Source organism: Falco cherrug, chromosome 4 (genome assembly GCF_023634085.1).
Source record: "Falco cherrug isolate bFalChe1 chromosome 4, bFalChe1.pri, whole genome shotgun sequence".
Lineage (NCBI taxonomy): Eukaryota > Metazoa > Chordata > Aves > Falconiformes > Falconidae > Falco > Falco cherrug.
In genome coordinates, this window is record NC_073700.1 from 47,566,821 (window position 1) to 47,591,294 (window position 24,474).

The 24,474-nt window shown below is 57.9% G+C and overlaps 1 protein-coding gene across 1 annotated transcript; it reads right to left on the bottom strand.

Annotated features, from left to right (window-relative positions):
* Positions 1-904: 904 nt before the first annotated feature.
* Positions 905-17,627, bottom strand: ATP8B3 (ATPase phospholipid transporting 8B3). Its single transcript, XM_027798317.2, has 27 exons — positions 17,560-17,627; positions 16,900-16,991; positions 16,264-16,377; positions 15,698-15,796; positions 15,175-15,236; positions 14,492-14,564; positions 14,320-14,390; positions 13,660-13,742; positions 12,923-13,081; positions 12,287-12,375; positions 11,214-11,407; positions 10,313-10,521; positions 8,954-8,988; positions 8,324-8,477; positions 7,722-7,910; positions 7,174-7,286; positions 6,595-6,759; positions 6,188-6,299; positions 5,809-5,884; positions 5,221-5,362; positions 4,506-4,773; positions 3,769-3,992; positions 3,062-3,145; positions 2,561-2,800; positions 2,218-2,356; positions 1,810-1,940; positions 905-1,141 (listed from the first exon to the last, which is right to left on the bottom strand). The coding sequence occupies exons 1-27, from the start codon at positions 17,621-17,623 to the stop codon at positions 905-907; spliced, it is 3,618 nt and encodes a 1,205-aa protein (XP_027654118.1). The 5' UTR covers positions 17,624-17,627.
* Between the last annotated feature and the right edge of the window lie 6,847 nt (positions 17,628-24,474).

Sequence of the window (24,474 nt, forward strand, 5' to 3'; positions counted from 1 at the left end):
GCAGCAAACAGCCTGTGGCCACAAGCTGTCCCCAAGGATGGGGACATCAGTCCTGGGGGAGTGGGACGTGGCTGCTGTAGAGAGGGGCATGGCACATAGCAGATGCCACCGCCACGTGTCCGGGGTGGCAGAGACATGGAGGAGCAGGCGGCGAGGAGTGAGGAGAGGCTGCGAGAAGCTGGGCTGGTTTGGCTGGAGAAGAGAAACCTGCAGGTAAGCAATCGTCCGTCAAATTGTCCTCCCGAAAATTTTCAAATTACACTGCTCCGAGTCCAATCCGTTGGGATGATGCTTGGGAAAGCCAAGGGCACTGGATCCAGCCCCGCAGTGGGAGGGCGGCTGATGGGCAGCCTTGGGAAATTGAGGTGAGGGTCTTCATGCAGCCGCTGCAGCTTGGCCCCCGGCGTGGGAGGGAGTGAGCAGGGGTGAGGGGCTGCGCCTGCCACCCAGCCCCCGGCCCGGGGCTTGCGTCAGGGCATTGTATTAATTCGCAGGTGGAATAACGAGCCTGGGACAGGAGAGCTGCTGTTTGTGGGTCCAGCCCCAGCTCCAAGGGGGCTCAGCGGAGGGAGGGGGGCTGGGATGCCAGCCGGGGAGTCGCAGGGCGAGGGGCCAAGCATGGTGGCAGAGCTTGGTGGCTTTTATGGCCTTACAGGCTCCTGCAAAGCCCACCACCCATGGCACAGGTGAGACGGAACTGCTGGTGGGACACATCCCGGGGCTCAGCACCTGCAGCAGCAGCCCCCCAGGCTGGGCCAGCCCCTCTGTGGCCACGGGAGCTGCCTGCACTTCAAAACCATCCAAATAAGATTTTTAAAATGCCCGTAAAAGGAGGAAACCAGCCAGTTCTTGACGGCACCTCACCTGTCCCAGCGTGGTGGGAGGCTGATGCTGGCCAGGACAGCTATGCTGAGGAGCTGGGGAGGGAGGGCAAAGCTGGGGGTGTCTCTGGGTGCAGGAGGCCTGGGGTGATGCTGCGGGTGGCCCTGGCACGCAGGCTGTCCCCGCGGGTGATGAGGCCAGCATAGCCCTCCTGGTGGGAGAAGGCGTAGCTGGAGCGGCGGTGGAAGGAGCCGCGGGGGACGTGGGCACGCAGCTCCACTGAGGGCTCCGGCTTCTGCTTGGCTTTCAAGCAGATCTTCTGCAAGGAGACAGAGAGACCAGGGCTGTGGCCACGTCCAGGCAAGCCCTCATCCCAAGGAGGGACACACCGGGAGCACAGGGACACTCTCCACCAAGACGTGGTTTGGCTCCCAGCTCCACCATGACCTGAGTTGCCATGATGGGATGCATAACATGGGGACCCTCCTGGGGGTCTTCAAAGCTCTCAGAGCTCTGGAGCACAATCTCAACCCCTGCTCTCATCTGGGACCTCTTTGCACCACCAGGAAGGTATAACCCACAACCCACATGGGGATGAGCTCTACCAAGGCTGGGGGTGGTACCAAGACCTGCACCAGAGCCTGGTGCCTCCTAAGTGGCTGGTCTGGGGCATCCTGGAGGCCAGTTCCTTACTGCAGCCAGAAGCAGACCCGCTCCAAGAGCCAGATCAGGTCTCTTGCTCCAGGACCTCTTGTGGGGCCATGTGGGGAGGGAGTCCTGGTGCCACAATTGGTCACTGGTGTCATGAGAGACCACCAGCAGGCGAGTGGTGCCACCCAGGAGAGGTGACATGTCCCACCACTACAGTCCAGGCAGTTCCCTGGGGAACCTCACCCTTCCTATCACCAGCAGCACCCTGGCCAGCCCCAGGCACTGAGGCCGGCAGAAGGCAGCCCCCTCCCCAGGCAGCCCCCGCACAGCCCCCACCTGCTGGATGCTGGGTTTGCCCACAATGGTGTGGTACAGGTGGACAGTGAGCGAGGGGATGGTGTTCACCACCAGGGACAGCAGGACCACGAGCAGGACGTAGGGGTCGGTCAGGGCGTTCTGGCTGGCGTCTGTCAATGCAAGAAGTCAGTGGGTGATGTTTAAGTAGGGAAGGTGGAGAAGACAGAGGGATCAGCTGTTGAGGGGCATGCTCCCACCCATGAAGGTGTTGAGGGGTCTAAAGAGGAGATGGCATATAAATTGGAGTCAAAAATGAAGACGGCAGGATCAAGAAGGGGCAATGAAAAGATGATCTACAAGGTGGGAAACAGCTGCCAGCACCAAGCCCAGGCTGGGATCCCCTGGCTGGGGAAAGGAAGGACCATGGGGACCCCCAGGGCATCTCACCTGGGAAGCGGAAGATGGTAGGGGCTATCCTGAAGGCATCAATGCTTTGGGTCAGGAAGGAGAAGAGGCAGAAGAGCAGCAGGCTGGCTGTGACCATCAGGAAGGACAACACCGTCCAGAACTTAGTGTCCAGGATGATCTGCAGGGAGAAGGGTAGGGCGCACAGCATCTCATGGAGGCTGCAGGGACTTCCATTTGGCCACTTGCCTCAGATCCCTCCCCTGCCCCAACGGAGATCGTCCCCCAGCCACGGAGCTGCTGCGGGTGGTGTCAGAGCACCCAGGGCTGCAACCCTAAACATCTGCTGCAGGGCCAGGATGGGGAAGGGCAGGTTGGTGCTCACCTCCACCAGGACCGACAGCAACGCCGACGTGGCCACCGTGATGGCGAAGGACTCGTAGTCGCCAACAGCCTTACTGCCGACGTGGTCCTCAAAGGCCCAGAGTGCGATGTAGAAGCTGGCGAGTGAGGTGCTGACCCCGTGCAGGAGGGTGACACCAAAAACGCGGTAGTTGAAGAGCTCGTCTTGCTGCCCGATCATGTAGAGCTCAGGGAACTCCAGGCTCTTCTTGGCACTCACGTCCTGCCGGGAAGGCATCAAGCATCACCTTCCCCACCCACAGTGGGGAGCAGGATTGGGCCACCCCACCCAACACACGCTTCGGGAGACCTGCAGCAAGTCCCTCCACCTGCTTGCTCTGTGGGGGACGACACACCAGGACCAGTGGTGGGCTCCCAGCGCAGGGTGGGTACCACATCCCAGCAGAAAGAGCCACGCAGATGGGGTGCAACAACTGCTGGGCCGATTCGCATCCGCCAGGGATGCAGCCCAGAGAACCCGTACCTGCTCCAGAAGGCCCACGGATAGCACGGGGTAGGCAGTGTAGAAAATGTTGTAGAGCGCGATGAACCAGCCTTCGTACAGAGGCTAGAAGGGAGAAGAAAGCGGCTGTGAGCTCAGAGGAGCTTTGGAAAGACTTGGAAAAGGTGCCCAGGCACCAGGGGTGGGTCCCAGAGACCCACATCCAGACTCCGGGGAAGCCCCCATGGCCTTGCCCCAGGCTCTGCATCAGCTCCACGTTGTCCGCAGCAATCGGTGGGCTGGGGGGCCATGCTTCAGGTGGAGATGGGGGGCTGGAGCCACGCAGTGGTGGTCAAGTCACGCTGATGGCCCTTGGGATAAATGCTCCCATTTTGGTGGCAACCAGCTTAGTGCACGTGGGATCTTTCCCTGCATCTGTTCAAGGCTGAGCTGCAGCTCACGAGGACATCCCAGATCTCCCCAGCGTGCTTTTCCCAACGCAGCCAGGCAAAAACCAGATAACTAGTTGCATCTCAGCCAGGCAGTCCCAAAAAATTGGACAGCCCAATACCATGGTAAGGGAGAAAGGAGACCGGCGTGGTGATGTGGACATGTGTCCATCGGGCAGTACCAGGCATGGGACCTGCATGGGATCCTCAGCAGGGGGGTTTGGAACACGGGTGTGCAGCCCCCCCCCCCCCTTCCCCCCCCGGATGGATGTGACCCATGCTAATGGCTGCCTCCCTCACCTGAGCCGTGAATCCGCTGTGGAAAGCAAACCAGACCTGGGCCATGAGGCCAGCAAAGGTCTTGTAGAAGAAGTAGCGGAGGAACTTGCAGATGCGGAGATATGCCCAGCGGCCGTGGACGAGCAGGAGGCGCTGGAGGTAGGAGAACTGCGCCAGGGCGTAGTCGCTGCACTGCACGGCTTGCATGCCCTCCAGCCCGCTGATGCCCACCCCGATGTCAGCAGCTGCAGAGAACAGGAGAGTGTGAAAGGCTGGGGGGCAGGTCTTGGGGCAGCTGGGTGCTCGATTTCCCCGTGGATTGCTCCCAAGCTGATGGGCAGAGGGTGAATGCAGGAACGGTGGACAAAGGGAAGCCCCCTCTATCACGTGCCGAAGCTGTGGGAGTGACGTGCCAGGCGTGGCTGGGCATGGGGTGGGCACAGCCCCGTGGCAGGGCTGCTGGAGAGGGGCAGGGATGTCTCTGGAGCTGCCCACACTGGGGCTTGAAGCTTCATCAAGGTTCATCCCCACTGCCAGAGCGAGCGGTCCCACCCTGCTCTGGTCCCAGGCTGGTCCTGGACCTGTGCCTCACTCCCCTCCCAGCACAGCAATGGGGGGAACTGGTTTGGAGGTTCCCCTCCCAGCTCCTCCCCTCAAAGGAGAGGATGATGTGGTGGAGATGGCAGATAGGGCACCACCACTCCCCACCAGCGGGTCATGCCCACCGAAACCCACGCTCCCCCTGCCCCGAGCCTCACTTTTGATCATGTTGACGTCGTTGGCCCCATCCCCAATGGCCAGTGTGATGGCCTTCTTGTGCTTCTTCACCAGCTGCACGATGAGGGCTTTCTGCTTGGGGGTCACCCTGCAGCAGATCACTGCCTGGCAGCTGGTGGCCAAGTCCACGAAGGCCTTCTCCACCAGACTGCCCCGCTCCTGCGAGCCCGGAGCCCTGCAGCAAGCCAGCCGCTGCCAGGGCCAGCCCTTCTCCTCCTTCAGCACCTCTCCTGTGTGCAGGATTTTGTCCTTGGGGGAGAGCAGACGTGGCTGGGACCTCACCCATAGCCTTCACAGCACGAGAGCCCCCAGTTCCTCAACAATATTTTTCAATCTTGTAGATGCTACGAAAATGTAAGCCCCATTTTCTCCAAGTTCACCACGCAGTAGACACTGACCATGAGACCAGTTTGCTCCAGTATGACCAGAAGAGCACATGCCAGCCTGCATCATCCCAGAAGACTGGTAGGGCAGGTGCGGTCAACGTCCCCCAGTGCCAAAGGATTGGTGCAAGGTTGTCCCCCTCTCCACGCCCCATTCCCCAGCACAAAACAGGCTTTTCCCACTCCACGGGCAGGAGGGACATCACGTCCTCTGTGTGCTGGTGCCACCCAGGACTTTGAGAGCACCAGGGCAGGACCAGCAATCTGCTGGTGCAAGCAGGGAGCTGAGAATTGCATCCCAGTGCCACCTTACCAGGAAGTCCCCACTGATGATGATGGCTCTCTTCTTGTGGCACATAGGCTCTGGGCGCTGCTGGGAGAGGCGGCTGCTGCACCGTGCTTCCCCGCTGCCGCTGAGGTTGTTGTTGCTCACCCAGTAAGCCTTGAGAACCTCGCTGTGTGAGGAAGGGGTGGCTGGAGCTGAGCTGAGGACACTGGGCAGGATGCCCAGCTTCGACCGAGACCTACAGTTGGCCTTTGCCATCTCAAAGCTCCAGGGAGATGGAGCTGCTACCCAGTGGTGGGAACAGGGGGAGACAGGGGGTCCCAGGGCTGCACTGATGCCAGAAATCAGCCTCTGTCCCTGTGGTTTACAGGCTGGAGAGACAGCTTAAGCACCTTCTGGTCAAAGCCTGCCAAGGAGGAGAAGGGGCAGGAACAGATGGGGAAGCCTGGAAAAGCATCCGCAGATGAAGGCCATGGACATTCAGGCTGGGACAGGGAAGGAGAAGCATCATCTCAGGCAGACTTGAGCTGTGCCCAACCTGCACAGGTCCCTATACCCTCAGGTGTCTTCAGTAGGGACGACAACATCCTGAACCAGGAGGTCATCATTCCTCACCTGATCTCCTTCTCCTCCAGGATCTCCATGTCATCCGTGAGCAGCTTGCATGCATAGCCAATGTTCATTGCGGTCTCTGCAACACGCAGGTGTCAGCGGCCAGGGGTGCTGTCCCCCACGTCCCCGGGCAGCCCCCAGCCCTCGGGTACAACAGCCCTTGGTGGGCAGCAGCTGCTGGGGGCTCTGCTCCAGCTCGATGCCATCGCGCAGATGGCTTCCCCTGCCTCAGTTTCCCCACGGGTGACATGACCTGGGGGACGTGCTGCTGCATTAAAGGGAACAGCAGAACCTGGCTGCTGCCCACTCCCGGGGCCTCACCTCTTCTCTGGTCCTGGGTAGGGGAGAAGCTGAAACGGGGTCTGGGGTTGCCTCCACTGACCTTGTTTGTCTCCTGTCAGCACCCACACTTTAATGTTGGCCAGTTTCAGCAGCTGGATAGTCTCAGGGACTCTGTCTTGCAACTTGTCCTCAATGGCTGTGACCCCCAGCAGCTGGAAGGAGGGTAAGTGGGTGTCACGCCACAGGGCACGGCAAGATATGGAGGTGGGAATTGCCCCTGGGTCCAACCAGGAGTCCTTGCCCATGAGCGGACACAATCTGACAGATATCTACCCCAGTGTCTATTGGCATGTCACAAAGTCACCTGTGGAACTCCACCTGCCCTCCCACCCAGGGGGCGGGGTGTTGGGCTGGACACCCCCCTCAACCCAGAGAGCTGAATGCCACACTCCTGCCCTCTGTGGGACCAGCACAGCCGGTTCCTTCTAAACCCCTGCCTCATCCCACCTGCAGGTCCTGCTCCATCTCCTCGTACAGCTTGTCCAGCTCCCGCGCGCGGTCCTGCAGCAGGACACTGGCCTCCCGGTGCCTCCTGCTCCACGTGCTGTACTCAGCCTCGCTCACCTCCTTGCTGGCCAGGCATAAAGTCCTCAGTGTCTCCTCTGCAAAGCGCTACAGAGATGAGACATCAGGTCTCCCTTCCCTCAACCAGGATGACTCTCATGGTGGACCAGGGCATCATGCCAGCCAGCCGCGATGCCCCCATGGGCACAGCCAGAGACACTCCAGGTTTTGAGGCTCTCCCGCTGGGCTCTGGCTCCCTCCCCATCCTACAGCATCCCCATGAGCATCCTTGCAATGCCATACATTGCAATGCTCTGGTCCATACAGAACACCGAAGGTGGATTTGATACCCTCTTAGCCCCTGTCCCATGTGCAGGTGAGGCTCGTAGAGCAGAAGGAAGAAAGAAGGACCAAAATCCTGAAGCCAGAGAGAGAAAGAGCAGCAGGGACTGCAGGACACCCAGCCCAAAGCCAGCAGCGGGGAGACCAGCCCTCTTCGCCGCAGGCTGGCGTGGGACTCACATCCAATGCCATCTCAGTGAAGGTCTCATTGGGCCCTTGGCTCTGCAATCTCTCCAGGATGACCGTGTCAGCCCCCTTGGTGTAGAGCCGGATTGTGCCCTGGGGGTCTCGCACTGGGAGGAAGAGGAGGGACAGCCTAAGTCCCCAGCGAGAGACTCCCACTCATCACTGTCCCCATGTGATGGCCACGCTGCAGAAGGCACCACAGGGGACGCTGGTGCTTTTCTGCCAGCAGTGATAGAAAGCACAGGAATTTCCCCAGATCTACACCACCGCGAGGCAGGATCGGGCCTCAAGGACTGACAGTTCCTCACACAACTCCTCTGAGCCCCTGATTTACTTGGTCTCTCTTGGCTGCTCAAACTTTTGCCAGCTGCCTTCACCAAGGTGTCAGGGTGAGCAAAACTGCAGGGATGCCCAGGACGATCCTTAGGAGCCCCTGTGCTGGTCCACTGCAGCCATCCCGGTGCCATCCCTTGTAGGGCTGAGTACAGAAGGGACCCTCTGTGTCCCTGGAGGGCCCCCCTGAGCCACCCTGTCCCGCTCACCCAGGACAGACATCCTCTTGCGATCGCTGTTGAAGTCCAGCATGGCCAGCACCTTGTACGTCCTCTTCTTCCCCAGCTCACTGATGGTGATGGTGTCTTGCGTTCGGGACAGAAAGACGTACCCCAAGTCCCTGGCTGCCATCACCAGGGCTTCTTCATCTGGTGAAGCTGCCTGATAAACCAGCTGGTCTGCAGGAGAGGAGCAGGGATTAGGCAAGGAGACCTCCCAGCCAAGGGACACCTGAAACACCCTGGTCTTGCCCAGCACCGACATTATCTATGGGCACTCTAAAGCCCAAGCCACCAGGCTAGGGAAACTCAATCCTACTTGTCTCATCCCTTCTGCTCATTGCCGCAGGCAGGACAAGTGCCCGGACAGGGATGGATTATCCCCACCGTGTTTCCGTTCCAACTAATTAGCTTTAAAACAAACCCAGATGTGCACTGCTGTGACGCCAGGACAGCGGCACAAAGTGTCCCTGGGGTCTCGTGCCACCTGCTCCCCGCACAGCAGAGCACAGCTGGGCGATGGAAGGAGCCTCAACGCCCTGAACGGCGGCTAGATCCCACACCAAGCGTGCCAACCCCCATGGCCAACCCACCGCCCTTCTCCTCCACCATGACAGTGTGGCAGAGGGCCAGCAGCCTCAGGAACTCCCTCAGCGTGGAGTCGTTGTCCCGCTGGGCAGCTTCCACCAGCATGCCATCACAAAAGTCCAGCTTCTCCCCGTGGTGGTTCCAGGTCGATCCCAATCCCTGCAAGAGGCACAAACAGTTGTCTCTTTTCATCAGACCAGATGAAGGCATCTGAGAGAGATGGAGCATGGGGTTCTCCACCAGGGATGCTGCTGGGGGGTGATGCAGTGACCCCGTGCTGGCATGGTCCGATCCAGATTGGAGTCTGTAAGCAGAGCTCTGCATCGTCTACCCCAAGGGGGTGAGTATAAAAAGGTTGGGAATTTAAAAAAAAAAAAAATAATAAAAAAATAAAATCAGAACTGCATTGTTTTATAAACCCGGCTTCCCTGTCCTTAACTGGCAGCTGAGGACCAACAAACTTGCCAGCCCCAGGAAACACGGGCACTTTCCGACAGGATGGGACCCGCCACCAGCAAACAGGACACCAGGCAAAAGGCTGTGCCTGCTGCTGGTGTAACCACCAACTGCTGCGCTTTGGCCCCAGCAAGGGGCAGCATCTAGCCCCATGTGAGTAGGAGGGGGGAGTTACGCACCGATGGCTGTTTGTTCTCATGGCCTGTGCCTGTACCTGCCAAAATAAAAACAGTTCAATTAATTGAGAGCTGGCAGGGAGCATCACTAACGAGGGCTTCAGCAGTTCCTCTGGAAGGGACGGCTGCTCTGCTGGCCGAAACACCAACAAAAAGGAACCGGTTTGCAGCATCTGCTGGCTGCTGGTCATGAGCCAGGCTCCGTTAGGATATCCAGGTCTGATTTCTTTGGCTTTTGGACCGATCAGACTTTCGACACGTTTTTAATGTGAAAAATCCAGTTTCACCCACGTTTCCTCCGCCGCTGGCCAGAGACTGGCGGGATTAGAGCGATGTTGCTGTCGCAGAGGCTCAACACGATCCATCAGGCAGGGCAGAACTGGCTTTATTCCTGCTTAAAAACTTTGCTAGATCTTTTCTTTTCCCTTCCTCTGCTTTTGCTTTTATCACTACCGGTTTGTCTCAAGTGCCTGATACTTATCTCAGGAAAAGGGAGCTCTGTGCTAAAGCTCTGGCCTGCCCTGCTTGCTAAATTTCACTAATGAAGCACTGAGAGAGCTCCCAGAAGCCAGCCAAGAGCTCAAGTAAGTATGGCAATAAGAAAAAGCCTTGGTGATTCTCAGGTTTCTATGGGGAAAGACAAGCAGAATCATTAAAAAAAAAAATAAACAGCAAAGAGCAATTACATGCATTCATTTTAAAGAAACAACGCAAGGGGAATGATAACTTCTTCACCTCCTCCATCCATCACCTGAAAGCCTCAAAGTGCCCAGAGCTGGAAACCAAGCTAGAGATTCACCAGAAAACAATGCAAAGAAGTAAAGCAAAACCTCCTTTTTCTCCAAGACCTTCACAGAAAATGAAAATCCATGGGCTTCACTGGCCCATCACCCCACGGCTCTGCTCTACCCTGTCCTGGCCACCTGGGCCAGCATCAGCCCATTATTTCAGGAGGGATCCACCTCACTCAGACTATGTGTTTGTCATGTGGCTTTGCTGGGCCCCTAACCCCAGGCTTTCCTTTTTTTGTCGGGGAAAACCTGGCTGATCTCAGCTGAGTTTGGGGCATGACACATCTCCTGAAAGGTAGGCTCCCGTTTTAGGGGGCAGAACTGTGCCCTGACTCCGTGCACTGGGAACATGAGCCAAGTGCAACCGCAGGCACTGTGCTCCCTGCAAAGCACCAATAACATGGGGGATGGAACAACCCAAATTCCTACAGCAGCTTCCATCTACACACCCGACCACCAAGGTCAATCCACATGGCCCAAACTCCCCAGCAAGCCAGGAGGAATGGAAAGAACCAGTTCCAGGTTCACCTAACCCGTGAGTCCCTACAAACTTGCTTCCATCAAAAGTTACCATAGATGGTCCCATTGATGCAGCATTTCTTGAAGCTCATAATGTTTTGCGTCAAGGTGCCAGTCTTGTCCGAGAAGATGTATTCGATCTGGCCAAGCTGATCGTTGAGGCTGGTGCTTCTGGCTTTTGCTGGGATGTCTTTGACAGCGTAATACATTTCCAGATCCCAGTTGATAAAAAAGCTGTTCACCAGATAGATGAATTCAAACCTAGGAAGTCAGGTAGAAGAAACTTCATGCTGGGGAAGGAGATCGCGTTCCTCACATCCCGGGGCACCTGGGGGACTGACACAGGGAGAGAGGGCAGAGGGGAGCTCCCCACCTGGCTCTGAGCTTGGGGGACACAAGGGGGTTTCCATTGCTCATGGCCAGGCTTCCAGCAGGCTCATCACACCAGACCGAGAGCCCACGGGGACCCAGGCAACCAGGCTCCCCACTGGAAATCTGGCCCTTGGTGCCAAAATACATAGAGAGGGAGGTTCGGTGAAGGGCTGAAAAGTCTGGAAACTGCTTCTTCCATCACAAAAAATCACAAACTGTGATTATTGCCTGCTCACAACGGCTGTGCGCTTCTCTCCCCCACCCTGCTGCTGCTTGGTGGGCAAACGCCACCTCTATGGGTCTCACCTGCATCCTGCCCACAATTTCCAGCGCCAGCCATCTCTTCGCTGGCTTTCCTCTGAGAAGATCTCAAAGTACCTCATCAATGCTTGGAAGATACGCACCCCATCCTCCATAATCTCTCATGGCTAAGGGGACACATGGGGATGACTCACTCAGGGTCACCGCTGGCTCTTCTGTGCAGCCCCATTTTTTGGCTGTAAACCAAGGTGCCAGCCGATGGCCAAGGACAGGGAGAGGGGTACTGATCTCTGATCGCTTCCAAGCTCTATTGTTCTTACGTTATATACATGGACATGGGTATGATGATGCTCAGGAGGATTGTGAAGCCCCAGAAGTTGAAGAAGGCCTGCTGGGCAGGAGTTGTGTTCTTGTAGAGAGCAGAGAGGTAGCTGTGCTTCTCCTGGAACATCCTGGCCCAAAACCCAGAGGCAACAGCGAGACACAGCGATGTGACCAGCAGCACCAGGAAGATCTGAGATGGGAAGCCAGGGTGAGAATGTCCCATCACACCAGCGCCCACCAGACTCTTTTCTAGGACTAACCATTGCCCCTTCCAAACGGCCTCATTTAGCTGCAAGCCTGGGGAAGGCTGTCCCTGCGCCTGAAGCTGGTTCTCAGAGCTCATCCTGGGCTGGGGTGAGGGATTGCAACACATATTCCAGATGACACATCTGCAGCATGCACAGAGTAAACCCCAGCTTTCCCACCCTCCGAATGGCCGCAGACACTGTCTCCCAGCAGCGGGGCTGTTCTGCAGCTTTCCTGCTGAACTGTCGGCAAGCAGAGCAGTGGTGGTGGCCGATCCGAGGAGTGATGACACCCAACCACCGAGAACAGGAGTAAGAGCCATCCAACTCCTCGTTACGCCCACACTGCTTTGCTTCCCACAGAGGAAAGGTTCCTCCTGCCCCTGGCCTCCACCTGCCTCCATCGGTGCTGAGCCACAGCCTGCTGGTCCCTCAGCACAAGCTGCCTCCTTGGACCCGCACGGTTATGGATTAGTGCAGGCAGAAGGGGCTGGAGATCCTGAAGGCTCTGGTTCCCTAAGCCAAGGGGCTGCTCTGCAGCCAAGGGCTCAGAGTGGCCAAGGTCCAGGGTTTAAGCAACGCAACCACCATGCACGCTGCTCCAGACCCAGCAGCTGCCACTCCCTGATGGGAACATCACTTGGTATTTGCCCATTACCATGATAAACCCAAGATATTTTGAGCAAAATATTGCAAGCTGAAGAAAATCAGCATCACCCAGGAGATGTTCCTGATGATCCATGAGATCAACTCTCAGGAGAAGACCTGTGATCAACCCCAGGCGGCTGGTGGACCAGGGCAGGAAGTGTTTGAACCACACTCACTATGATCACCAGCCGGTCCATCATGCAGTCCAGCTTGGTTTTCTTCCGCTTGATCTTTCCACAGTTCCTCATAATTTTGGAATCAAATCCTGGAAGAGAAAGATCTTGGAAGTAAAAATGCAAGTCCACAGCTCCCAGAAGGTTGCCTCACAGCTAAGTGATGCTGGTTGCCTCCATAACAACATCTCCCCACCTCTGATGACTTTGGAGGACTGCAGCCCTTGATCTGTGGATAACCAAGCTGTGCCTCACTCTCCAAGTGCTGCTCCCACCAGCCCTCGCCCCTCCCACCTGCCCACAGCTGCTGGTGGCCAAGCTCTCAGCCACACTGAGCCACAAAGTGCAAGAAGCCACTGAGCGGAGTGAATCCAGGACGATCCTTGGATCACATTTTGTAGGTGAGATCTAACCTGGGAGGAGCAGAGGTTGGGTACCACTGCATCATCTCCTTGCCAGCAAGCCCACCACCAGCAAAGCTTAGGATAAACCACTGGGGGCTTGGTTCCAGCGCCAGGTCCTCCCACTTTGTACCAGCTGGGAGTGGGACCTGCTGCTGCCAGAAGCGCTGGGGCAGCTTAAAAATCCGTGGGGAGCTGGGTGGTTTCTGCCCTCCCTGATCCGGGGCCAGGCGCTGACCTGCGTAGATAACCAAGCCGTAGCAGACGTCGGTGTTGCGAAGCCTGCAGCCTCGCAGCAAGATCCTTTCGCTGTCGAGCGAGTAGGTCTCACCCCTCCACTCCAGCGTGCCGGTGAAGCTGTGCATGCGGCTGTTGGGCTCCTCGCAGGTCACTGTCCCTTGGGTAGAGGGCACGGTTCAGGCGGTGGCTGCGGGGGACACGGGACCTTCCTCTCCCCTCACCCCCAACCCACTCATCCCCTCCAAAGAGGGTCGCTGGCAGCTTCTCGGGGAGATTCAGGTTTTGTCAGGGCAGCTCCAGGTGGAGTTGGGATACGGAGGGTTCAAATCCAGGCTAAGCTGGAGGGTCACCCTGCGGTGCTGGGAGGGGGCTCGGTCTGGGAACCGCACTAGGCTGTAAACAAGGTGCAAACACACCCCCCTTCACCCCCAGAGCCTCCCAGAAGGGAGTCTGCGTCCTACGAAGGACCAAAGGAGAAAAAAATCCAGGGTCTGAGCTCAGGTCTGGGAAGATCCAGGGCGGGGGGAAGGTGCACAGCCCTGACGGAACCAGCACAGAGCCACTCTGCTGAGGAAGGGTCTCCCCGCAGGGGCTTTGGCTCCGGGTGGGCAGCAGCAAGCGCAGTGTCCCGTTGGACTGATGGCACCCGGTGCCCGAGGGGACAAAGGCTTCCCGAGGCTGGACCCGTCCCATCCCAGCGGGACAGCCGCATCCTCGCCCGGCCGGGACACTCACCATCAAAGGCAGCCATGCTCTCCTCACTCACCAGCTCCTGGTGGGTGACCAGAAGGGCTTGTCTGAACTTCAGGTTCGTTTCCCTGTGAACAAGAGCCGGGGAGGGAGAAATGAAACGACCCTGTGGGGTGACAGAGCTGTTAATTCTGCTGTTGGACCCATGAGACCACGACTGCCGTTAATTATCGGGTGATTACATGAGTGATGGCAATGAAAAGTGAGATAGGGACCTATCGTGCCAGACGTGGAGCACTCATGCAGGGAGGGAGCCCTGGCCCAAGGACCCTGCCATTAAATCATCCTGCAGATGGAGGTGGAAGGGATGGGCAACCTCTGTCATCATCCCCCCTCGCTGGGAGGGAGCCAGGAGATGGAGGGAGATGCCCGAGGTCACAAGCTGCTCTGTGGAAGCCTTAAAAGTGGTTTTGGACTCCCATTTCCAAAATCAGGGGGCTCAACCCCCGTTTCAAGGGTGTCTGTAGTTTTAGCTTGCAGAGGATCCCCCACACCCCATGGGTTCTGCTGAACCCGCAGCCCTCCCAGCGTGCCTGACTCCCCCAGTGCTGGGGGGTCCCCAAGACAGGAGGCTTCATCTGTTGGCTGGGGTATCTCTGCCCCTCTCCCCCCATGGCAGCAGCAGTCCCCTGCCCCTCTCCTCACCCATCGATGTCGGCAGTCTCCACGTAGCACAGGCTGCTGGGCTCCGAGCTGCACAGCAAGAGCATGTCGGCCTTGAAGAGCAAAAAGGGGGAGAGGGCATCTGGCTGAGCCCCTCCTCCCCGATACATCCCCCCCACTGCCTCTGGGGCAGCCAGCTCCGGGCACCACTCACCGGGACAATGCTCTCCTTACGCAGCCGGACGATGTCCCCGACGCAGATGTCGTGCCACTTCTGCCAGCGGAAGCTGCAGGAGAATTAGGGGGGAGATTTTTACCCTGGTGGAGCAGTGGGACGGGGGCTGGGGCTGCTGCTGCCCTCTGGACCAGCCTGTGTCCATCCCAGCTTCTTGCGTGAATGGCGTCTCCAGGTTGGTGGTGCCTCTGCCACCGGGATGGCCTCCCATCTGCATGACCAAAGGATGGTTGAGCACTGAGGATGGCACAGGACCCACCGGTAACATACACATCCCCTGCACCTATGGGTGGCAGGGACTTTCAGACCCCTGGCCACAGGTGGGAAGTGTTGGTCTTTCCCCGGACCCGTGTGTAGCACGGCATGACTCTCTGGGTTAGATATGAAGACCTGGAGGAACTTTTGTGGCCCAGGAAACCCTCCTTCCAGCACATCACAGCAAATGAGGGCTTTTTTAGACCATGGCTGGAACGCAATCATCCCCACAGGGGACCAGCTGGACCTGCAGCAGATTGTGGGAGGCGATGGGATTTTGCAGAGTCAGGGACAGTCCCACCAAGACCCTCCTCAGCTGCTGTGCTCAAGGCTGCTTAGCGCTTCAGATGACCCATCGTTCCACGCAAGCCTGGAACACGTGGGTACAGCTTCCCGAAGCCCCTCACCTCTTCCCAGAGAGGATTTCACATGGCCGGCTGTTGATGTTTTTGTCACTTTGGTGACGGCCCTGCACAGAGGAGAGAAAAAAAAGACGCCAGAAGTAAAGGATGGGCCAAGCCAGGCTTCCTTGTCCCATGAAAACAACTCTCTTAATGCCACAACCTGCCTCCTCAGCCCTGGATCTGCTTCCTGAAGCAGTCAGAAGATGAATTCTGATGAATAAAAAGGCTAAATTCCCCCCCAGGTATTTCTAGGGACCAACCTGGGAATACAGCCATTGGATAAGATATTAAAGATGATGGAGATGGGGGTCTAGACCCCAAGGAAAGCAACTGGCTGGTCCCATCCTTCCCAAGGGAAAATACAAAACTTTTTGGACATGGTAGAGTTGATGGTACCTCAGGAACGATGAGTGATGGCAACTCCCAGCTTTTCAGTTCACCCAGCAGCTAAGGGGCCTCTTCTACTGCCCACCCCCCCAGGACCCGATCCCAACGCTCACAGCCTTTTGCTTCAGCTTGTACTCACAATGTCATCGATCAGGTCTCGTAGACCCCGGATGGTGAGGAGGCAGCTCAGGGGGAACAGCAGAGTATACCAGGGCAGCGTGGAGATCTCAGGGAAGGTCTAGAGAAGGAGAATTTTACACCACTGACATGACTTTCACCCCACCTTGGGACACTTGAGGTGACTGAGTAAGTCCTCCTTGCCCCCAGCTCCCCTCCGCAGCCAGCACCTGAGGATGGCAGGAACCCATCCAGGCAGACTCAAGTTGACATCCCTATCCACAGAGAATTGTTTTTTGGAATTTTCACTTCTTTTTAAAGTGGACCTGTGAAATGCCTGTGGGTCCCTGAATCTGGAGGGTAGGATTTCTGTTTAGGTGCGGTCTACGTGAGCTTTGCTTACACCCAAACCCAACCGTTTAGAGTAACCAACTTGACGTAGGAGAAACCCCTTCAGAGCTCATGAATGACACTGAAAAGCAGCATCCCTGACACCAGGGACACCAGAGTCCCCTACTCTAAACACCAGACCATCCTCCTTCACCAGACACTGGCACATGCTTGCTCTTACCTCGGTGTCCATCTCACCTGCAAGAGGATGACAAAGATGAAGTAGACGTTGGCTGTCCGGTGGAACTGCTCGTAGAGGTTCAGGGGCAGGAAGGTGAAGATATTGTACTTGGCCGTCTTAATGGCATTGCCCTGCGGGAGAGAGGCAGGTCAAAGTCAAGGACGTGTTTTGAAAATGTCAAAAACATTCTGGTGTTTTAGGATTTCTCAAGTTTTCACGGCATAAGAGATGCCTTTGAAAAATTACCAAAGCCATAAGGAAAAAAAAAAAAGATTGATTAGAGCAAAGCACTGTATAAAACTGAAACAAAATGATTTGCTTCCGATCATCTAAAGCATACCTAACTGGCCTCAACTAGATGGTCATTATTTAGCTGGAAAAAGAATCTGGTTTTGTTCAATCAAGACTCCTTTTCTTTTCATTTGACCATCAGACTAAAAAGTACCCATCACATAGCCCTGCTCCTTGTCTGACCACTTCAGAGGGCATCTGGGGCACCAGGCAGGGAGCAGCCTGTCCTCCTCATTGAGGATTATGCGTGTGACTCTCCATCCTACTGGAGATCACTTTGCAGCATCCCTGTCACGTCACCCCCGACCATCACGAGCTCAGGAATCACGGGCTGGGCCCAGGGCTGGCCCGGGCTGACTCACCGCATACTTCTTCTTGCTCAGACAGAAGGCGAATTTCTTCTTGAATTGCATGTGGTAGTTTCGGTCATTGGCCCTCACCTCCCAGGTGAAAGCTGGAAAAGCAAGTGGGTACCCACCAGCTCTTAGCAGAGCCAGTGATGGTGCCGCTGGGCTCCTGGTGACCCACTGCTGGGAGAATGGGGCTTCCCACAGCGCGTCTGGACCTGGAGAGCAGCCAGGGTACAGCTGGGACAGAGCCGGGTCCTTGGGCTCAGCTGGGTCACGGAGCAGGCAGGAGGCCAGAAGCTTCCTGAGACGTAGGACTGCTGTGCACGCTCGCTCCCGAGCCTCAGGCTCACCATTTGGGCTCAGGTTTTGGTTTAACAGTATAACCAGGCCAGGTGAAGGACAACGCCTCCAAGCACAGCCTTTGCTATTCTGAAGACTGGTCATTCCTCTCCTGATTTCATTTCTGCTCATTCATTTCATTCTGCTGATTTCATTTTGATCAGCACAGATGCCACCAAGCCATGTTCCCCAGCTCCTGGTCCATCCTTCCAGACCGTTTCACCCCAGACCTGTTTCTTCCCCATCTTACAACCCTGTCCCACATTCAACTTTCTCATAAACTGACTAAAAAACCCCCAGAAGACCCCTAACCCACGCTCATCGCACACTGACCTGGCAGCTGCTTCTTTCCATGCAGGCAGCCCGAGGCTGGGTCCTGCTCAGCGATGGCTCCCATGCCAGGACCTAGGAACAAGGACAACCGCAAATATTTGCCATGCTGAGCAATGACACCATGATCCCACAGGGATGCTCCAACGTCCCAAAGCTGGGCCCTCCACCCCCCCGGGCAGGACATGGTGTGGAAGGGATGCTCTTCTGAGCACAGCTGGGGATGGAGGTCTTCCCCGGAGCCGCAGACTAATTCAGACCTTTTTACTGTCCTGGAGGTATGAAGGGACGCGCATTCCTCCATAGCCACCTGAAGGTCCCGGATCGGTGGCGTCAGGCTGAGCGTTTGTTCAGAAACATTTGAAAGAAAAGGTCTTTCTTCCTTTGACGCCTGATGCCCTTTGCCCTGCCTTTTGCAGGACCAGCCACATCTCAGATCTGAACTGAAATCCACTTCCCCCGGTATTTTTTCCCCACAGACGCAGATTTGCCCTCCACGGGGCTGTACGCTTACTCAGACCTTGCGTAGGTGCTGGCGCCAGGGGCTGCCTGGACAGACCCCTGCATCCTCCAGGGATGCTCAACAGCTTTGGCGTGGGTCATCTCTCAGCCCCACGTTGGCCCAGTCTCAGCTGCCCATGACAACTCAAAGACATTTTTCCTCTCGGAGGAAGTTATGGGAAATCATTTGAAGTCATCAGCAAGGAATAGAAACTCTCCCCGTCCTGCCATCACACCCTAGCATCCGTCATGCCTAGAGAGCAGCCACCTTCATCAATGACAAGATTTCCCTTATGCTCAGTAGCTCAGTGACCTTCCCTGCAGGGATGTTAGGGAAGATTAATTAATGTTTGTGAAGCGCTTTGTGATCCTTACATGAAAGGAGGCAGTGAGGTATAAAGCATTAATTACTCTTTTATTAAATAATCCCACACAGAAGTCTGTCCCTGCCATTATTTTTTATCTTGCTCCTTTGATCATGTCTTTTTCCCATTCTTTCACCAAAGTATCTGCTTCTCTCCCTGTTGCTCCTTGTGGTCCAAGGCCAATTTGATATTGGTTTGCCCCAACATCCAGCGGTGCCCGGGGTTGCTCGGGCTGAACCAGAGCCCATGGGTGGGCTGGGGAGGGGTCCCAGTGAGGTTGCCCAGGACCACCAGCGCCTGTTAGTGCCCTCGGGACTCTGAGCTCAAAGCACCGTCTGACCTTGCTCCTTACTCCAGGACATCGATATCCAAGCTGAGGCCGACAGCAATGGGTGCTGAGCCGGTGGATGGTGTGATGGCTTCGGTCGGAGGGTCTGATCCTGCCCTGCTGAGCCTCACTGAGGTGCTGGGAGACCTCGGGTTTGTCTGTCCTTTCAGAAGGTCCCTCCTGAGCTCCATGTCAGGCTCGGAGCTGACTATCCATCATGTCCCCGCTGCGCCTGGCATCTCTGAGCCCCTTTGTACCCAGCAATAACGGCTGGCACCCCCAACCCGCTCCTCAGCGCCGATGCACCCCCATTCCTGGGTGATGCCAAATGAAAGTATGGCCAATTAAGCACCAATTAAGCACCTGAGCTGGCAGCTGCTGGACGCTCTGTGGAGCTGAGTGCCTGCAAAGGCAGCTGGGAAAGCAGCCTCTTGCCAGAGCCCAAGAGCAGGGGGAAAGGGGAAAAAAAAAAGGAAAAAAAAAAAATAAAAGGTGATCCAAAGCACTTCCAAGAAAACTCTCGATAAACCTCGCTCACCGCCTCAATAATTAGAAATAAAAATTGCACTTTGGGTAGGCGGGAAGAGGCTGGAAGCGGGTGCCAGGGCACCCTGCCAGCCCCAGCCGCCAGCCCGCAGCGCCCCGGGCCAGCGAGGGCCAGCAGTAGCCAAAGGCACAAGACACCCTCTGACCGCTGCTCCACACCTCACCTAAACCCGCAGTGATTTATTAACCCACGGGATGTTCCTCTAACTCAATGCCCAGGATCCACTGGCTGGTCCATCCGGCTCGGCAGGGAACATCCCGTCCTGGCAGGTCCCCGAGGTCACCAAGGCAGCCACGTGGTGCGCCTGGGTGTGACAAGACCCAGAACGGGGCTTTTACACTCCAAAAACGTAGTTTTAGGCTAGCGGAGGTTTGCGTGGCCGAACAAAAATAAACCAGCTTGAAGCAGGAGCAGGCACCACGCCACAAGGGTTTGGCCCGGGTGAGCAGAACATGCGGAGATTTATGTCGCTGGCAGATCCGACCCACTGCCAGGGGCTTTCTGTGACCGTTTTGTTCCTGAAATCGCCGGATAAATGCCGAGGTGTTGCTCAGCACAGGAATTAGCGGGAGGTAGGCTGCCTTCCCTGGGAGCACCCAGCAGACCCCGCGGGGTCAGCACCCACGGCCAGGGGTCCTGGGCACCTTTCTGCCCCTCCTGCTCCCTCCCTGATGAAAAAAAATTGGGTGACGGGACCAGCCTGACCCCCCTCCCCAGCCCAGGGCTGCCGAGCAGCGTCGTAAGCAGCCTCGCCAGAGCTGCTGTTGTTTACCCGACTGCAGCATCCCCGTGGGACCGCAGCCGGTGCCCCACTATCCCAGGGACAACCCTCCCCAGCCCCCGCGGCTCTGGCATCACCCCAGGCTTGGCCCCATTGCAACGGCTGTGGGTGACACCGGCCCGAGGTTGGGTGCTGAGCAGGTGGGTGGGTGCGTTGGCAGCAGCCGGCTCGTGCCTCCTCCTGCCCTCGTCATGCCGGAAACACTCCCGTGCCCCGGCTGGCTGGATCACAGCTCTCTAAAGCCTCTCGGGGATTTTTTTTTCTTTCCCCATCTCCAAGGACATGCCTGGGCCGTGAGTTTCCATCTGCTTGCCCTGGTTTTCCACCCGTTTTGATACGGCTCCAGGTGAAAAAGTGCCTCCCCCACCCCAAAACGCTTCTCTGTGCCCAGCATCCAGCCGCAGCGCTGTTAGAGGGGGCTGACCTGGGCTCCCCTCTGCTCCACGGGGTCCACAGGGAGAGACGCAGCTCCTGGGACAGCCCCGCAGGACCCACTGGCAACAAGCCCCCCACCGCACCCACTGCCCACTTGGGTCCCGGTTGGCACCCACAGGTGCTCCGAAGCGAGCAGGAGGGTGGCAGCTCTTGGCACCTGCCGCCCTGAGGTGGGGGGCCACCATCCCACGCACCCCCTCCGCTGTGTCCCAGTACCTGCACCGATCCTGCCCACAGCCCCCGCTGAGCTCCTGCCACCGCAGCACTGAGCAAGCGGACGGCTGCCACCCGTCCTGCCCCACGCAGGGACCGTGGGGACAGCCCATGCCACACCTCCAGCCCTGGCCTCTGCAGGGACCTGCCTGTCTGCCTGTCCTGCCCTCCTGGCTGCCTGCCTCCCCCTGCCTGCTGCCCGCTGCTGCCCGGGCCCCCTCGCTGGGCACCCCCCCGCCCCCCCCCCCCCACTTGCTGGCAGCCGGGCACAGCTCAAAATCAGCCCTGATTTATCGCCTCGGTGCAGCTTGGTTCAAAACAACCCAGAGCTGGTGCTGCAGGAGCTGTTCCCATGGGATCTGCCAGGGGATGGGGACACGGGGACATGGGGACACAGGGACACGGCCACAGCATCCCGGCGGAGGGGCGGGTGGTCCCAAAATTGGTCTGAGGGCAGCAGGTGAGCCCAAGCATCTCAGGTAGCATAGGCAAGAGAGCAGGCAGGTTTGGGCAACGGGAGCACTGGGCTTTACTGGGGCTGAACTGGTTTTACTGGGGAGCATTCAGTTCTCCCCAGAGCTCCTGGGGTCTGGCAGCAGCTTGGTGGGGCTCGCGTCATGCCTTGAAGACCGAGGAAGGTGGAAGTAGGGGCCAGCTGAGGAAGAGGAGGGTGAAGGCACAAACGAACTGTGAAGCCCCCGAGCAGCCCCGAGGTGACAGCACCGGGACCTCAAACCCAGCTGGGGACAGAGGCTGCCTCATTAGCGATGAGCTAACGAGATGAGAGCCAGCCCAGTGTCTCCCGGCTCTCCCATCCCGCCCCGCACTCATCCCACATGCCTGCAGAGAGGCCCCACCATAGTGGTCCTGTGTTAGCCGTCATTAGATTAATTGCTCGCTGCAATTAACCACAGAAACCCGGAGGCAATTAACCAAGCGCTGGCCCTACAGTCCATAAAGCATTTACTGCGCAGTCATGAATAACTCATTCAAGGTCCATAAACACCGCAGCTGCACCATGTCCCCGTCCCCCCACGTCCCCACGTCCCCACGGGGTCCTGGGTGATGCTGGCCACCACCCGCCCCGTGCTGGTGTGGAGGGATTTGGGAGCTTCCCCATCCCTGGGCTGCTCCTCACCTCCTGAGGAGGGAGGGGGGACCCTCACCCAACCCTTCCCCCAGGGGCTGGTGTTGTGAGATGAGCCAAATGAACGAGTTATTGTTAATTCTCATGCAAAGTTGGTGAGTAGTGGCACATGTTGGTTTGAAGGGATGTTGAAGGTGTGTGTCCCTGCTCCTCAAAGGGGGGGCGTTGGGCTGGGTGATCCTTAAAGGTCCTTTCCAACCCAAGCCATTCTGTGATTCCATGGCATAAAATGCCGAGAGGGCAGGAGGGGATGGTTTGGTTTGGTTTGGTCTGATGGTCTGAGCAAACGCCAGCGGTGGGAGCGGGCAGGTGCTGGCACAGGGCTGGGACCGGTGACTCTCCATCCATCCTTCACCGTGTCAGGGTCTGGCCGCCCCTGCTGGGAGCCATTTTTTGCATTTTTGCAGCCTCAGACCACGACCACTAACGTTAACCCAACCCCCTCTCCCAGTACAAGGGGAGTTTCTCGCTTCCCACTCCCCTTGCCCATCACCTGCCTTTTGTGCCTGCTCTGCCCCCGCAGCTCCCGGGGGCTGATGGCTGGTCCTGGAGCAGCATCTGTGAGGAAATTCAGCGGTTTGGCCCTCAATTGCCATCTCTTACCTGCTGCCCCCTCCCTGCTGCTCCCTCTGCACCGGCCGCGTGCAGCGCCGGAGCCCCACGAAGACCCTCGGCCAAAGGTGGCACCGGCACCACCAGGAAGGGCCAGCAGCAACTTGGGCATGGCAGGGACAGGTCCCAGCCCCAAACCTCCGTGTCCCCTCGGCTTTTGCAGCTGCTCACTGTTTCTGGCAGCAGCAGGCCGGATCCGGAGCAAGGAAAGGGATTTCCACATCCCACCCGGTGTCCCCCCACAGCAATGCGCAGCGGGTGGTTTCGGGTACCCGGGAACTGATAACGCCAGTGGAGAACGGCTGAGGTCACCCTGGCAACCGTGGCCAGCAAAGATGACATTTTTACCAATCAATGGCCCCCTGCAATTAGCTGAACCTCCCTTGGTGCAATTAAGCGAGCGCCGGGAGGCTGCGCCCAGCCCAGTGCTGGGGCAGAGGATGCTCCTCCAGGCGCCTCGATGACCGTCCCGGCGCGTCCCTCGCTGGGCACAGTGGCACTTGGGGGGGGGAGGGTGGGGCTGCCTCACGGCAGCGGGTACCAGACCCCATGTGTGCTTTCCTGTGCCTGCAGGGAAGAGTTAAACTGCTGAGCCTGTTTTTTTTACCTTTGCTTGTGGACCAAGGAGCTCCAGGTGCCCCGTTCCAAGCGGCTGAGCAGCTACAAAGCTCCATTTGTTCTGAGAAAATAATAATAATAATTTAGAAACGTTCCCCTGCAGGACAGGGGTTGTTTCTCAGCCTGGGAGCAGCCCCCGGCCTCGAGCCGGCACCTCCCCAGGCTCCCGTTAATGCTCCAACTTTTGGTCCAGGCTCGGCCGCCGGCAGAAGCAATGGCGAGAGCCGTCACGCCGCGGTGGGTGGGCAGCGCTGCCACCAGGCATGGCCACTGCACCCCCCGAGCCCCCGCACCCCCTGCCCTCCCTCCTGCACAGCACTCACAGCCTCCTCTTCCTCCTCTTCTGCTCCCGGCCACCCTGCAGTCACCTCAGGCCAGGGGACAGTCCTGGGATGGAGACATGGCTGGTCACTGGTTTCTTGCCCACCAACAGCCCCTGCATCCCAGTCTGCCCAGTTGCCCGCTCTCACCAGTGGCTGGAGGGTGCAGGATGACCCCAGTCCCTGTGGTGACACCAGCATCACCCACCTCACCCTGCTGCAGCTTTAGGGCTGGGGACAGGGACCCCCGTGTCTGGGGAGCACTGTAATGCGCCTGCATTGCAGGGACTTTGGGGGCCCGGGGCCATGGCAGGGGCACGGGCACCCCCCACTGCCGCCCTGGGAGGAAGGGAGCAGACCCCAGGTCCAGCCAAGCAAAAGGCTGGAGCGAGGAGGAGTGTGGAGGCAGCAGATGCACAGGGGCTGCTGCGGGGTCCCTGTCCCCATCAGCTGTGGCAAAAGGGCCTCACCACCCTGATGTCACCACGTCAGGAGCTTCCCTGCCTGCCTGAGCCTTGGGACCCCCGACACATGATGGATACTCATCCCCCTGCCTCGGCCCCAGCCCTCACTGGTCCAGACAAACTGTGGTAAAAAGCTTTTTAAAGAGAGGATCGATGAGTGTGGTCACCTCTGACCCGCGCTGGGTGGCTCGGTGGCAGGGTGTGACACAGATGCCCTGCAGATGCCCCTCGCCGGGGGAGGATGCTGCAGGACACAACTGGCCTCCGCACAAACCCTGTTAGCATCTGCAAACGCAGGGCTGCGTGTGATGAGCTGCCTGGTCTCAGCTGCAGAACCACAGGGCTTCCCTGCCGGCTGGTGGCACCTGGGGGTGTCAGTCCCTTTCTGGCACCCCTGCATGGCAGCAGGTGACCTGCGAAAAGGGGACATCGAGGGAGGAGAGGGACCAACCACCCGCAGAGGGATGGCCCCCCAGGAGCTCAGCACACCCGGAGGTGGCTAAGAACACGGGTCAGCTGTGACTTTTACAGCATCCTAAGGAACCGCTGCCATTGCCAAGCCATCACCAGCACGTTAAATAAAACAC